At 47.8% G+C, this 15,807-nt stretch overlaps 1 protein-coding gene across 1 annotated transcript in view; it reads left to right on the top strand.

Moving 5' to 3' along the window:
• CDH23 (cadherin related 23) overlaps window positions 1-15,807 on the top strand; it is a 213,657-nt gene that overhangs the window by 82,226 nt on the left and 115,624 nt on the right. Inside the window, exon 7 of the mRNA XM_080401276.1 lies at window positions 15,507-15,701. Within this exon, the coding sequence (XP_080257402.1) occupies window positions 15,507-15,701 (195 nt within the window). The remainder of the gene's footprint in view (window positions 1-15,506; window positions 15,702-15,807) is intronic.

The raw sequence follows: 15,807 nt of genomic DNA, 5'->3' as shown, positions 1-15,807 counted from the left end.
AATTGATGTTTTGGCTTACCCTACCGCTTGTCCCTGGCGTTAGAGACAAATGTGCGTGTTCTTCCACATGGCAGTGGGGGCAGGTCACCGTGCCCTGAGGTGCAGGGTGTGGGTAGTGTCAAGGGAGAGGCTGGGAGGGAAGTGCCTGGGGAGTCTCTGAAAACCTCTGCAGGAGCCTCAGCTCTTGCTGGGCGTTTTGCATTGCTCTTAAGGATGAGAGGCTTAAGGAATAAGAGAGAAAAGGAAAATATTATTTGTAATGTGAGGCTGTATCTGAGCCCTGTCCAGCATGATTGCATTTGTGGGTCCACTTGATAAGCTGAAGTTTTGAAAACTGTCATTAGAAATAGGGTGTTTGTGCTGTGACTTAACCAATGAGGTGACCAGCCCTGACCGTGTCCCGGGCCATACCCTCTATACCTCACCCTGCCTCCTCTGCCTTGTTGCAACCTCAGACTTTGCCAAGGCTTGAAAGATCTCCTCACCTCCTGGTCAGATTTCTTGTTCCTTGGGGATTTAGAGGCAAAAATAGCTGATGTCTTTGTTTTAGTAGTCTGAAGCTTCAGTAGCACAAAGCTGTTTGTTGTGCCAGGAGCAGGTATTTAAAGCCGTGGTGTGCACTTCCTCCAGGGTATCACCTTGGCGCCGGTGCTTGCTCACTTTGGGGCCACCTCTTCAAAAGCAGTTCCTCCAGCCTTCGTTTAAAATCAGGAGAGCAGGTGCCAGAGCGTGAATCAATGTGCTGTGCTTTGGTGGCAGGGTTTGTAACGTCTCAGCCTTGTAAACAAGGGGTGGTGATCTTATTCCCCAAGTACGTCCGCTGCGGGGATTGTTTAGCTTACCCCCGTCTTCAAACTACATGAGCAGAGGTATGTGAGTTGGGTCTGCGCTGGCTGACGGCGTTCCTGGTGTAACAGCATCATGCTCAGAGGGGTTCCCTGCCCTTCTCCCCTTGGCACTGCTTTTTGCCAAAACGAGTCATCTGGAGGCTGATGTTGACCGGTGCCCGCGCTGGTGTGCCTTAGTCGGAATTTCAAGTTAGCTGAAGAAGAGCTTGGGTACATCTGCGGTGAAAAGCATATACCTCAGCTTTGGGGCTTTTTGCCTTTGCGTTCCTGGGGCTTGTCTAGGCTGAAGGGGATGGAGGGAGAAACTTGGGCTTAGAAACTGGTGCTTGCCTAAGACTGACAGACAGTAGGACCCTGTCAGACATTGGCAATGAGCTTCTGATGCTGACGAGGAGGAGGTGAATGAAGGTTGAGAAGCAGTGAAAGATGGGGGGGGAGACCCTGATTTATTTGTAATTGTTGTGAATTTTGTTTAAGTTTGTAACCTATAAACCAGTGATGCTAAAGAAACTAAGTTGGGCAAATAATCCATTTTCTCAGCTGTGAATGAGGGTAAAGCTGAGGGAAGAGGAGAACCAAACTGACCCATGTGAAAAGAATAGACTTAACCCCGTTCCTCAGGCAAGGTTTGAGGGGATTAAGCTGGATTTGTGCCTGTTTCCCACCACACAGATGCTTCCCTCAGCTGAAGAGTTTTGGCATAGAAGGAATGAAGGGAATTCCAAAACATTGCTCCTTTAATTCAACCGGATGTGCCAGTCAATGTAGCCGCTGAGCTGAGTCCTCTGGGAAAATCCTTTTCATTAGGAATCCTGCTAGACAGGGAAACAGCGCGATGTGAGCACAATCATCCCGGCTGGTGTGCTGAGATCCCAGCCTGTATTAAAGAAAAGCAAAGGTGAAACAAAACAGCCCAGAAGTTGAATGATTCAAAGAGCTTTATTGCTGCAAATGAGCCCCCCATGCTTTAATGCCAGCTTGGAGGACACGTTGCTGACCAGGATAGGAGAAATGCACTAGTGATGTGGCTACGCTGCTGCACCCGATGGTTCCCAGCCCTTCCTCTTGCTCCGGGAGCGTGGCTGCATCGCTTTTGCAGAGCATCCCCTAACACGGGATGCTCCTGTAGCAGTTATGCCTCTGCAAGAAAATTAGCTGGAGAACCATGAAACAAGGAGACAGAACCTTGGAAAAACTTTCCAGAGCCGCCTGTCCCCATCACCTGCACAGAAACCCTCAGCCTCACCGAGGGCAGTGCCAGGAGCAGATCTGTCTGTGCTTTCCTCAGGGTAGGTTCTAAAACTTTAATGCCAAAACAGGACAGCTTAGTAAAGCTATAGGTGTGTGATGTTTTATAACTTCCCCAACCTGTAACCAGAGGCAAGGATTACTTGCTCCTCTCTCTGTCCTCAAGAGGCCGATAATTTTAGTGGCCCTTTTCATGCAAATATTGTCTTTCCACTTCAAAAACAACTGTGGCATGGGTCTGCATGGTTAACATAGTCACAGTAAACTTGGAGCATTAGTCCTCAGTCTGGGTTTAGCAATGAAGGATGCTCTTCTGTTATTCTAAAGCTGAACGTCATTGTCTGGTCTGGCACAAGGTGGTGCTTCCCTTCACAAATCTTGCTGTGCTCCCACTTGCCTCTTTTCCTCTCCTTTTGAGGCAGGTTGGCCCCTGATGCTCCATGCTCAGGCACCTTCTTTTGGGGCCGGGAACTTATTCACTATGTACCTCAGAGCTCTTGCACAATTTTTCCTGCCAGCGCTGCTGGCTGAGGTTTTTGCCTTTGATCTTCCCAGGTGGGAAAACCTTACTGTCATAAGAAGGTGTGAAAAAATAAACTGTGCTGTGCAGAGTAAGATGAGCATCCTCTGTTTATAGCAGAGGGCAGGCTCCTCTCCTCAGCATGCTTCATCCTCAGTGCAGGCAGGCAGCATCAAGTGTAACAGTGATAAAGCTGTTCTGCCCATGCGTTCGTGATGTAGCACTAAGCAGGGAGATTTCGGGTCAAAGCGGGTAAAGCTGGGGTGGTGTTGTATGTTGATAAACCCATCTTTTGTAGCATGCATGCTAGCAGAGATGAGTTTGGAGTGTGGCACACATGCCATTCCTTGCGCCTGTTGCACTGCGCTGTGTGAACCAGGCGACTTGATGCTTTTCTTCCCATTTCTTCTTCCTTTGGGTCACTAGGTTTTCTGTCTTTATTATATGTCTTAACTAGCTTGGTCTAGCTCCTCTGCTGGGTTTTCCCACTCTAGCAGTTCAAGGGCAAGTCAGTCTTCATATATTGTATTTAAAAAAAAAAAAAATTCCCAACACGTTCCTTTGTCCCAGCTTTGTAACTGCTCTATCTGCCTGTGAGCATGGCAGAGGTGGTAAGAGTCAGCGAACTGGGATGCTAGCTGTCGTGAGAGTGATATCAACACTGCTGGAATCCCTCCAGGGGAACAGTGGGAACAGTGTCACGACATGGCTCAACAGAAACGTTTTGTGCTGTAGTTTGCTGTTTCAGCAAGAGCAAAGGCTGATGAGGAGACCTGAGCTGAACTGTTATCGATCCTCCCTCTGGTAATAAAGCCATCCGTGGGAAGACAGGGAAATATTTTTTTTGAATCAGCACAACTGTATGGATTTTGCTTTTGCTTGTGTTGAGAGCGATACCTGCTCTCGGGCTGCTGCAGAGGCTCTCTCAGGAGTTTCTTTTTGATGGATCTTTGGGACCTACAAATCCCAGACTTCAAAGAAAGATATTTCTTTTCCCCCTACTTTTCTGAGGACAAATTACTTGCTCCACCTACAGTCAGAAGGGAGCCACTCTGTGCTGTGAAAGGCGCTTTTAGCTTTTCTACCAGAACAGGGGATAAACAAGCAGTAAAATAAATAAATAAGGTAGTAAAGCAGGTGGGTTTCTATCTGCCTGGCTAAAATGATAGTGCAAGAGATGACAGAAAGAAATGTGGTACACTTTACAGAATACATGTGCTAGATCAGAGGGTCTTTTGAAGACTCCAGGTGGTCATTGGGTGTGTGGGAGAGGTAAGAAAAGGAGATAGCAAGACGTTCTGGAGGTGATGTGAAAGCAAGTCCTTGTCCAGCTAGACTGGCCACTAGTTCTCCTCCAGGGTGGCTCAGGACAGCTTGAGAGCCAGGGAGGAACAGGTACCAGACTGGCATGGAGAGGAATGTATGAATAGATAAGCATCCACAGGTTGTATGTATATACTTGCAGTATGCTGTATAAATGAATGCAATACCTAATGATTCGTGGCTATTATTTGAAGGGCCCCACTGTTACAGATTTATTTGTCATTTCTTGTAATAACACCGATGATAATGAATTCATTTGTATTAATGTGGGTGCCGTGGACTTCCGTTGATATTCTGCATTAATTAATGTACCATTAAAAGAAAGTGTCACCCAATTAATATCAAGTAGAAGCAATACTGCCAGTGTACTGTCATTAGGGTTTCATTTGTAATGCATTGTATCAATGCTCTGCCTTAATGGAAGTAATCTGCAGTCCGGAGCATCACCTGATGGGCTGCCACAGGGGTGCCAGTTCGCCCCTCTTGCAGCAAGGGTTATCCAGACGGATCACTGGGGGCAGGCTGCGGTTAAGGGTAGCCCTTGTTACTGCCTGGGCTTGGGGCACGGCAGCCTGCACTGCTCCTGTCCTCCCTGGCTGTGGCACAGATGGCTCCCAGGTTGGTGTGCTCCTTCCAGACATCCTTTGTCCCCAGCTTAAAGGCTGGTGCGTTAACATAACCCACCTCTTCCTGGGTTTAGAAGATAAAAGTTGGTGGCAACTGCAAATAAAATGGGATATAAAAAGTAGGATCTGTCAGTTTGTGGTATCACCCATAAGCAGTACGGGTAGCAGTAAATCACACTGGTGACTTGAGTTTGCTACTGAATTTTAATATTGAGGGAGGGATAGTGAGAAATCTCGCTGGCAGCTGTGGGTCAGGGCTGTCTGCTTCCCTGGACAAAAGGTACTTCTGTGAGTGCTGAGAGCCAAGGCAGGTGTGGAAACCTTGACTGTGGCCACCTGGATCCACCTGGTCCATGCCTGCCTTCTCTGGCAAGATGACAGCTGAAGGGGGGCTGTGCCATCTGCAGTCATGCCCTTGCAAAGGGGGAGATGGCTCCAATCGCCCTCTTCCAGCAGGAGTGAAGCGGTGCCGTCGAAGCCAGGAGTGCTCTGACTGACAGGTTTTCACATTCTCGGCATTTGCCTCTGACTTTCAACTGTCTCGTTAGACCATCTTGGGTTCCCATCTGCCATCTCTGAAATTGGGACTGACATAATAGCAGCCCAGGAGGGCAGCACAGGCTGCCTCCCAGCCCTTGGTCTGGCCCTGCCCTGCTCCTTGAAGGCTGGAGATGGATAATGGAACAGAAATGGGAGAGAAACGTGGCTTCTCCAGCAGGATTCAGCTGTGGTTGTGTAGTGAAGTGGTATTTGCTTCACTCTCTTCTGTCTCCTCCCAGGGCAGTGGGAAACAGTCTGCTTTAGAGTGATCTCCCTTCCTAGGAGAGCTGTATTTTTTGGTTCAGATACAGGACTCTACATTTACACATGGGGGGGAAAAGAAAAAAAGGGCATTGGCTCAAACCAGTTGCTAGTAATCTGCTCTGTCCATAATCTGTGCCCTTTGTTGTTTACTCATCTCCCAACTTCTGTGTTTCCATTCTTTCAGATGACTAGTAAAAATCAAAGACCAAGACCTGCAGGTTCACTGCAGGAATCCATTAAAAATACACTTGCTTGATAATATTTGTAGTTTACAATTGTATTTTGAGAGCTACATGCTTAGCTGACTCTGATTTTGAATTATTCTATGTGTTAATGTCACAGAGCACCAAGTCATGTGGCTTAGAGGTGATGATGTACGTGACTTTGTCACCCTTTTTGACCAAGATCATTCTTTGGTGGAAAGGTGAGAGAGAATAGAGCAGGATCTATTGTCTATCAGTCTTGTGGGAGGTGTTAATGCTGCTACTTCCCTTTAAATTCCCTATTAGCCAAGAGTGAGCTGTGCTGAGGGTTTCATTATTTTGCCTGGAATTGATGTAGCAGAGAGGTCTGAAGTCATTCCTGTTGTAGAAACCCTGACAGCGTGTTGGTTGCTCTGCCCAGTCTGCTGCTGCTCGTCAGTGTTTGCAACACTGCTGAAAATAATCAGGAATGGTCCAGCAAGTGCCTTGGCCATCGCCTGTAACACTTGTTGGCAGGAGTTACCAGACCTGCTGACTGAGGTGTGTCTTGCTGGAGGAAGCTGAGGGTGATCTGAACAGGGCTCCCTCTGTCACCTTTTTTCCCCAAAATAGAATAGAATCAAAGTGGAATTCCCGCGCACCTCCCCCAGAAGTGGAATAAAACACTTTTTTTGCGTTATTATTGACAACTGTCATTTCTCTTTGGGGGTAGATTAGTGCTATGTTTAATGAGGTTTTTGTGGTTTCTGGGAAACCGGAAAACTCCTAGGTATGAATTTGTAAACTTTAATTGGATGAGTTTGTCTAATTGGATGAGTTTGTACTTATGTGCAAGGCAATTCCAGGTAACCTTTGTCTGGCAGCAAATGTCACCACTGATGCTCTGTTTGCAGATGCCCAAGTCCATACTCACGCATCCACCTGATGGACCTGCATCCTCACGTGTGCTGTGTTGGGAGCGTTTTGAGATTGGGTTGGCAAGGGGCTCTCAGCCCAGCACTTGCTCCTCCGTGGTCGTTGCAGATGAGAAGCACTGGTTGTGGGCCCGCTAAGGCAGGAGGGGCACGGATGCCCCTGGGCTGCTCTGGTGCAAGGCAGAGAGCATGGTGCCTTTTGCAGGGAATCACCTTCTGCCTCACCTGCTAACGGAGGCAGCCAGGAACCCCAAAGGGACTTGCGGAGGAAATAGTTTGTGAAGAGACCTGGAAGGAAAAAGAAAACTAAATTTTTAAAGAAGGGGTTGAGAACTCAAAATCTGTTTTCTTTTTCTTCTGGCACAGAGGAACCTTCTACCATCACCCATTTTAAATAATCTCTGGAAGATATATTTTGCCTCGTAAAGATTTTCCTTACAGGGGAAAAAAAAATCAATTGAAATAGCTTGTTTTGACAAACTTTAATTATTTTGGAATTTCAGTTATATCCACTTGTGGATGTACATAAGAACACCATAAACATTTTTAAACAATGGGTCAATGATTTTGAAAATAGAAGTGTTTTTTTTTAAAAAAAAGCTGAAAATGTAGACTGCTTTGTCCCTGCCTCTTTTCAAAAGACAAAATGAGTGATGACTCCACGTGGGGTTTTCAGATCTCTCAAACTGTGCTTCTGTGCTCGCAATTTTGTGCTGCTGTAGCTGTATGTTTGTAACGGTTCATCTTGGTGGCTTTTTGGTTGCTGGAAAGGTTCCCCAAAGGTTCCCCTACACAGGCTGCGTAAGCCTGCTGGCCTTAGCTTTGCTCTTCATCATTACTTCTCACGGAGCCACTTGTGCTCTCCTGAGATCTGGGGCAGCAAACGCAAAGCCAGGGTGTAGTGTGATAGCTCGAGTTGCCTTGAAATAGAGGCTGTTGAGGGAAATGAGCTTGGACAGACAAAGCTGGCTGTGTGCTTAAATAACTAGTAACAGCGTGGGCGGGATGGCTTCTGGAGAGCTGGTGTGGAACTTGTGTTCTCCGTGCTCCGTTTCTTCTGGTGCTTCACCCACATGGCTGCTCTCTGTCCCCTCGTCGGTGTGGGTGATTGGGCTGACTGGGGCACGGGAGAGACCGAGCACCAAGGTGAAGGCAAGGTTCAGAGGGAGGGAAGAAAGAGACAATTCCCTGGTTCTGGTGGTTTGGCTGGGGATGATGGAGGTTGTGGTGCAGCCTCTGCGCAAGCCCAAGCCTTGCGTTTGCTGCCGTCTAAGGCAGGCAGCTTCTTTTGCCGCTGAAGCTCTGAATTAAAGCTGCACTGTATAGTGCTTTCCTCTCCTTGCTTTCGACTGTAACTCCGTTCTGGATGAGTGCCTGAGCCGCGCAGCCTCTCCGCTGCTCTGGAGAGCAGGAGGGTGACAGGTCCCACTTAGCGTATCACTGCCTGGAAGGGGCAGCAGCCAGAGCCAGTTGGGGAGTTATAAATAAGAGGAAAATTGTGATTTTTTTCTTGTTAGCATTTCCTTTCTCTCCCATCTGCCCTCTCCTGCCTCCTCTGGGCTTGCCCCTCGAGACCTGTGCTGCAGAAGTGACAGGTGCCACAAAGGGAGGTGGCAGAGCCGCTGTGCACCTAGCTTTTGGGCATGCTGTGCCATAAATCAGCCATCTGAGCCCTGTGCTAGCAAGGTCAGAGTTTTAATCGGTGGAAAATGGGGCAGCTCTGGGCTGGAAAAAGCAAGCAACTTCATCCTGTGGGATACCGGTGTTCCCTCTTGTTTGTGGCTGCTTGCCCCTTGCCTTCTGAGTGCTGTTGTCCTGTCAGCGTGGCAAATTCGTTGCAATGTCTGTTTCTTCAGGACCGTGCATTGGGTCAGGCTTTGTCTGCTGTGAATAAGTGCTCTCAGCTCTGTGTGCCGTTATCCAGCCACTAATTCAGTTTCCAGCTCCTATAATGCATCTATTCCAGCTGTGTTTATGGTGTTTTCAAAAGCCCCTCAATTGAATTATAGCTCTGCGGTGGCCGTTTGCCAGTGTCACCTGATAATGAGGGAGGTCACTTAATAGAGATAGCAACAAGAGATACATATTAATGAGTACTGATTGAAAGGTGGGGTGAATTTCAACGAAAAAAATAATAAAAAAAGGAAATTATCAGGTTTTAAAATCAAACTTTGAAATTGGAAATTGCTTGGCTCAGACTGGCAGTAATGCAATTAATAAACGTAATTAAAAGTGTAATAAAGAATACAGGAATTGGAAGTCCGCGCACATCCATGCGAGCATTCAAAGCTGGCATGTGAGCAAGGGACCCAGTCTGGCAGTCGGACTGCTTCCGAGATGGAGCCTGGGGAGGGAAACCAAAACTTGGGATTGTTTTTCCTCTCAGCAGAGTCTGGAAGAGGGACTGGCACTTGTTCTGGCTCTGCTTTTGCAGCTGTCTCCTGCAGCAAATGAGACTGTACAGGGATAGGTGACTTAAATCTGTCCTCGGCAGCCCAGGGATGAGGGAGCCAGGATTTCAGCTGTGGCAGAAGAGCACTTGGGTTTGGTGTCAGCTCTGTTACACAGCACTTCTGAGATGCCCTGCCTTGAGCAAGAGGCAACGAACCCTCCTTCATGCCCTGCAGCGAGATGGGATTGGTGTGAGTGCCTTTGACTGGAGCAGAGGGATGTCTGAGCTGGCTTTTAGCAGAGCGTAAAGCTCCTTTCATCTGTCTGCTGCACGGTGGCAAGAGGCAGGGAGAGGGAAAAGAGCCGCCTGGAACAGCAACAGGGAATTATTTAAGAGTAATAGGTTGACCTGAGATGTAACAGGAGTGTGAAGCAGCGAAGCATCTCCTGATAGGAGCGGTCAGCTCCTGCCTTGATGCAGGGGCAGAGCAGGGGAGGGGGAAGCAGGACCCGAAATAGGGCTGGCGAGACTGTTCCAATGTTGATGCGAAGATCACAGCGCAGGCAGCTTGGTAGGCTGCCTGCTGCTCCAGCTCTCGTGCCCATTGCTGTATGCCCCCCAGTCCGTTTGCGTCGCCTCATCTCATCGACCTTCAGACAGCTGTTCGGCCAGATTGCCTGCCGTTTTTCCACATTATTTGCGTTGGTACAGCATGCGCGTGTCCGCATCCTAATCATTTCTACCAGCTTCTGCTGGGGTGCTGCTGGGTGACTTTGCCCTGGGAGGTCAGATGGAGGTCCTCTGTGCAGCCAGCCTCTGGAGATGGGGAGCAAGCTTGAAGGGATTATCCCCAAATAAACATTTCTAGTGCCTAACCAAAGCTTGTAAGAAACTTGTCTGTAGGTTGGAAAAGCGGATGCATTTAAGAGAAGGGACTATCTGACAAACTAACTCCTAGATCTCCTCCTCTTCATCTCCCACCTTTACTTCTATCTGACTCTGACCCTGCTGTAAAAAAGTCAGGGCCACATATTCCTCCTCTCAGCCCTTTGCGCACAGGTCTCAGACTAGTTGGGTGACGGATGGATCAAGGCACGTTCGAGGTGTTGGCGGCCCGTGGCCCGTGAAATGGTTTTGCTATGGTGGAAAGCTCTCAAAGGCGCCGTGCAAATCTGCTCCGTTAGCAGGGCGAGCGGCTGTCTGACAGCCCGAGGGTTTTATACGCTCCGGGAGCAGGCGCCACGGGCCTGGCGAAACGGCAGGGATGCATGCTGGCTTTTCTGCAGACAGCCTTTTCATTTGAGCCCTGTGTGAAGAAGAGCTCACTCACATAGCTTTACGTAAGCCTTAAAAATTATCCACCCTGAAGTTTTCCTTGATTTGGCAGTTTTTTCCTCAGCAGCTCCTCAGCCAGCCCATCTCTTTTCCTGGTTTGCTGGTGTGGTCCTGCTGCTGCTTTGGTCCTCGGTGCTTCTCCAGTGCCAGCCCTCACCCTGGCAGAGCTGGCTCTGCAGCCCTTGGGGAGCATTTGGGGGCAGACAAGAGGAGACTATGCTCTGATGCTTTTAGGGAGTCCTGTCAGTGCCCCTCGTGTTCAGCTGTGGCCGTGTCGTCTGCCTGATAGGGCACATCGTGTCCCCAGAGACTGCGTCTCCTCCAGGTCATAATCTGCCTTGTATTGCTGCGTTGCGTTGGAGCAGTGTCCATTAGAAATTTTATTGCTAATGCATTTTATAGCAGGATTCATAATAAGATACTAAAGACTATAGGTGTGGCCAGAGAGCCAAGGTGTAAATATTTTAAAAAGGCTGTTTTCTGATAACCTTTTCTTCAGCCTTAGCTGCCCTTTTGCAGAGAACATTGTGTAAGGCTTTGGTGGCCCAGTGTGCCAGGGTTAACGCAGGACACATCTGTCTGGTCACTTGTGCTGCCGAGTTGCAGGAGGTGACAGGCCAGGCCAGGGCAGGTGTTTTCTGTGGTGGGCCACACTTGGTCCATACTCATGACAGCTTTTGGATGGAAACAACTTCATCCTGGTTGCTCAGAGGTGCATAGAGCCTTGTTATACTGCTGCATTGGCATGAGAGAGGTAAGGTCGTGGTCTCTCCTTTGCTTCCTCTTTGTGCAGCAACTTTCTTTTGTGTTTGGACAGGGATGTTAGGGTTGTTCATTCCGTATTTTAATACAGGTCCATCCTTGCTCCTAATGGAGTAGTCTTCTAATGGTTGGAGATTTGGGCTCTTGTACCTTGCTGCTTTTGGTTTGGTCCTCCTGGTGCTTTGGGTAGCCACGTGTAACATGCTGTTACCATTCAGTACTTTTTTCCAGCAAACAAGACACCCCCCACCCCGAGCTTCTTCCTATAAGATTTTTTACAGCAGTTTGAACCTTTCTTATTCATTTATAACAAAATAAGGGAGGCATGAATGGCCTCACCACCCTGCATCCCGGGTATCCCCAGCCCACGCAGCTCAGTATTGCAGCTGGCTCACTGGAGCCCTTTAACTCCCAGAGCTGCTCGGGGGGGACCCGAGCGCTCCTGCAGAGCTGTCAAAAGTTGGATGGGGTGCTAGAGACAGGTCGGGAGCGGATCCTGCTCCCGATTGCAACCCTCCTCCTTTGCAGAAGGCATCTGTCTGCATGTTTATTTTTATCTCGCATCTGCTGGCATCATAACAAAGATTTAATGATACGACACAGTTTTGTCACTAGTTCTTTTTTCTGTAGTGAGTGAAGCTTCATCACTGGCTGCTGGAGAGAGTCAAAAGCTTTAAAAATGACAAAATTTGGCGACTCGTGTAGAAAACTCACCTGTTTGCCATAAGCACCTGTACACTGTCATCTGTCTGAATTTCTTTTCTTCTGGGCAGAAAAGATGATATTTGATATTTTTGCCTGTTGAACTAAGCATAACCACAATTAATCTTTGCTAAGGAAGAGCAGCCACGAGGAACACGTGGAAGAGTCTTATAAATGGGCTAAATGCTGAAAATGCAGAAACACGGTCCGTCTTGACGTGGCCCTGTTACAGGACTTATCAGTTCCATCTCCCTGGGGTGTGCCCTCTGCCTGTTATTTACCATCTAACACAAACCCCAGCCAGTTCTGTTTATACAGATGTTTTGCTCCATTGTTTAGATGATGGGCCGCATCTTTTGAGAAATAAAGACGTAGGCCTCCTGCTGAGGCGTATCTTGAGCCTGTTTGACCCCAAAATGGGAAGAAGATTTTAAAGACATATTACATATGATTTTTAAGGCAGATGGTCTGACATTCCTCTGAGTCCTGACTGTGTCCTGCCTGGGCACGAACAATGAAAATGAGACCTCTTTTCTTGGAGGACTGTTGATGTGGGATGTCTGCATCCCACAGCTGGTTTTGCCTTGCTAGAATTGGTAGTTGGGTTTTTTTGCTTGAATTTGAGCTGGGGAAAAAAAGATGCATTATCTGGAACACTTCTTATAGGTCTGTGTCCTTTGAGCTATATGTTGTTGAGAATAAGGGCATGCATTTGGCAGTGGAATTTTCCCACCGACCTGTGCGCTCTGGGCAGTATCAGAGATTTCACTCTTTGTGACCATGTTGTTCTGCTTCAGTCTCCTGTAGCTCTTCCGGGTGCCTGGGAGCCCTTCTGCTCCCCTCCGAAATTCACCCGTGCCATGCTTTGCTTCTGCATCCACCCTCGTGCTTGCAGGTGCCCGCTCCCTGCTGCTGAGGTCCTGTGCTGGGATGCCTCCCAGCCCCTCCCTTGGATGCTTTGGCGTAGATGCCTATGACTGTTTCCTAGGGCTAGCCAGATCTTTGCCCAGAGCTGATGTCCCACTCGTACAGCTTTTGCTGTCCCAGCCAACGAAGGGACCTGGTCAGCAAAGCTGTAAAATAAGGATAAAAATACAGTAATCGCCAAGTCAAAGCTCGGGCGGTATCTACAGGGGCTGGAGCTGAGAGCACCAAAGCTGGTGACCTCCATGTCCCTCCAGGCAGCTTCTCCTTTGGAAGGACGAGGAGATGAACTGTCTTCAAAGCCTGCTTTTGGGCTATTGTGTGAAATACAATGCTGGGGAAATCAAGCTCTCCTCTTTCACAGCCAACCGAGCAGCCCCATAATCACGGGTGACCAGAGCGGATTTGCATGTTAAAAGAAGTGGCTAGGGGCACTTAAAAAGAAGAGGGAAAGTATTCATCAAGTCCAGCTTTATCCTTATGAATATTATTGTTCCTGGGGACAATATACCCTAGACCTCATCGGTGCAACCCTGCATCTACTCTTTCGCTGCCTCTCCCCTCCTCCCCCTATTAATGGTTAATTTGTAATGCTCTTCGTCATGACATTGATATCCTGGTGGCTCTTGAGGAGGAATTTGAGAAGGCAGTTGTTGGAGCATGTGGACGGCAGCAAGTCAAAGCAGTGCCCTGGCAGCAGCAAGAGTAGGGCTGCAGGATGCTCTGGGGCTGCGCCCTGCTGATGATGGGTTGGGGGAGGCAGGTAGCCTAATGCTGGATGAGGAGATGCTCTAGTCCTGTCTGAGAAGATGTCTTGGGAATGCTCAGAAAGCAAATACCCATCACAACCCCCTATGAAGGGCTTCTCCACCTCAACTTGCCTCCCGAGCTGACTAAGTCCTAGTTCCTGAACAGTCTAAATACATGAGCCAGGATTAACGTGCTGTGTGTGTGGCACAAAGTCAAGGGCTTACATGGCAGTGGGGCAGATCTGGGTTAAGCGTGCCAGAAAATGAGCAGTTGTAAGGCAAAGGGTAACAAACTGCGGGGACAAATGTGCTGGGGAGGATATAGTGTCTCCATCACTAGAAGGCTTTAAGGATGGGAATGATTTAGGTGTAGTGTGGGGAAAGGTTTCCCTTTTGAGGTCCCTTCTAGCTATATCTTTTATGCTTTTATGATTGCTGATCACAAAAAAACTTGAAGGTGCTTAAAAAATAATCCTCAGGCCATGCCCTGTGAGGCTTGCTTTAGCAGCTTGATTTAGAGAGGGGAAAAAAAGAAAGAAAATGAAAAATCTAGGTGGGAACTGCAACCTCTCGCACCTTGGCAGAAGTGACACTGAAGTTAAGAAAGTGGAGTTTTGCTGGAGCCTGAGGCAAGCTTAGATATCAGGGTATCCCTGCAGTGCTGTATGGCTGGATGAAAGGGCTGGGAGGCGTGAGGGACATGCGTGGATGAGTGTCCAGGGCCTGGACTCCTGAATGTGAGGTGTGGGACGTGCCCTGGGTTCCCTGCTCTGCCTGACCAAGCTCACAGAAAATCCTGTCACCTGCCTAGAAGGCAAGTTTCTGCTGGCCTGAGCCTTGCCAGGAGAAATTCGGATGCTTTTGTTCTGTTCTGGTGCCATCACTCAGTATTAAACCAGTTAAACTGAATCTCCTGAGTGCTGAGTGCTGGTTTCTCATGCTTACCAGTGGAAGTGGTGGGCTGGGACAGTCTTGCTGAAGCCCTGGTTGTGGTTCACTGCAAACTGTGTGGTTCCCCAAAAAAACTGAACATGGCTCAGGCCGTTGCTCAGCTTTGGCCAAGTATTTGCAGGAGAAGCTCCACTGGGAAGCAGTACCCCATCTTCTAAGCTCTGCCTCTCCTCAAGTCTCCTTCCCAGTTTCTCAGCACTTCATGATACTACTGTATGAGATGAGGATGAATAATTTAATATGAATGAAGGTAACAATAAAACGCAGAGGCTTGGGAAGAGGTTTGCAGAAATAATCCATATTATCCTAACCGGCCCTAGCCAGCCACTGTCAATCCCACTTCTGACCTTTGCTGTCTCCCTCCCAAGCTTTAGCTCTTTGTCAACCTTTAATGTGTCTGTGAACCTGTTACAAACATACGGACTTGCCCAAACAGTCGTGATCTGTGCGTACCTGCAGCCTGGGTTCCCGGCAAAGCCTTTTTGCTTGCAGTCTGTGCTTCTGCCTTTAGAGAGACAAGAATATGCATTTAAGATTTGCATAGGAACATGCAGCTGTTCCACCAAAAATGGATAATTGTTCTGCCTGCTGTGAAGTTAAACAATAAGAAGTGCCAAACTGCATTTGCCATTGCTGATTTTGTGCACTCAGCTGCATATTTTATGCATGTAGATTAGTTCCAGATTTATGACGATATAACTGTTAACGCCTGCGTTAATCGGGCCAGGTTGTAGTTGCTGTGGAAACTATAACTTTGAATTTTACTTAAAATTTTGTGTTGCATTTAATGCATTTATTTTTTTTAAAGCTCTTTTATATTTAATGCTTCATGGTGAAAACAGAGAGGGAATCAGCACTGAAAATAAAAGCACCTTTGGGCAGAAAACAAGTTTCAGCAAAGAGTATTTTTTCTGGAAAGTTGTGATGTCTGGGAAAATAAGGGTTTGTGATAGTGCCATCTTGACCACAGCTCTATAACTATTATTATAACCATGTAACAACTATTATAGCTGCTGCAATACTGTAATAAAGAAAACAGCTGTACAACTTATAAATGTCCTGAAAATATAGGACTGAAGTTCTTGGGTGTCTATATATTCCTTTTGGTGGGCAAAGGAAATTGCTGATGTGCATTTGATGGGAAAACAGGATGATGCACAATTTTACCAGATATTTTTTATTATTATTTTTATTTTCATTTCCAGAATACACCAGTGGGCACTCCAATTTTCATAGTGAACGCCACAGATCCAGATCAGGGGGCAGGAGGCAGTGTGCTTTACTCCTTCCAGCCTCCTTCCGATTTCTTTGCCATTGACAGCGGCCGTGGCATCGTGTCGGTGATAAAGGAACTGGACTATGAAGTAACTCAGGCATACCAGCTCCAGGTCAATGCGACGGTGAGTCTTATCCTGGCTCTGCTGCAGGGGAGGAGGTGTTTTGTGGAGGTACTGCAATGGGGAATGAGCTGCTGCTTACTTGTTTTGTTGCCCTGCTCTGGCATTT

This window comes from Falco punctatus, assembly GCF_963210335.1.
Source record: "Falco punctatus genome assembly, chromosome: 9".
Taxonomy (NCBI): Eukaryota; Metazoa; Chordata; class Aves; order Falconiformes; family Falconidae; genus Falco; species Falco punctatus.
Note: the sequence above shows the minus strand (reverse complement) of the source record. Positions and strands in the feature narration are given on the sequence as shown.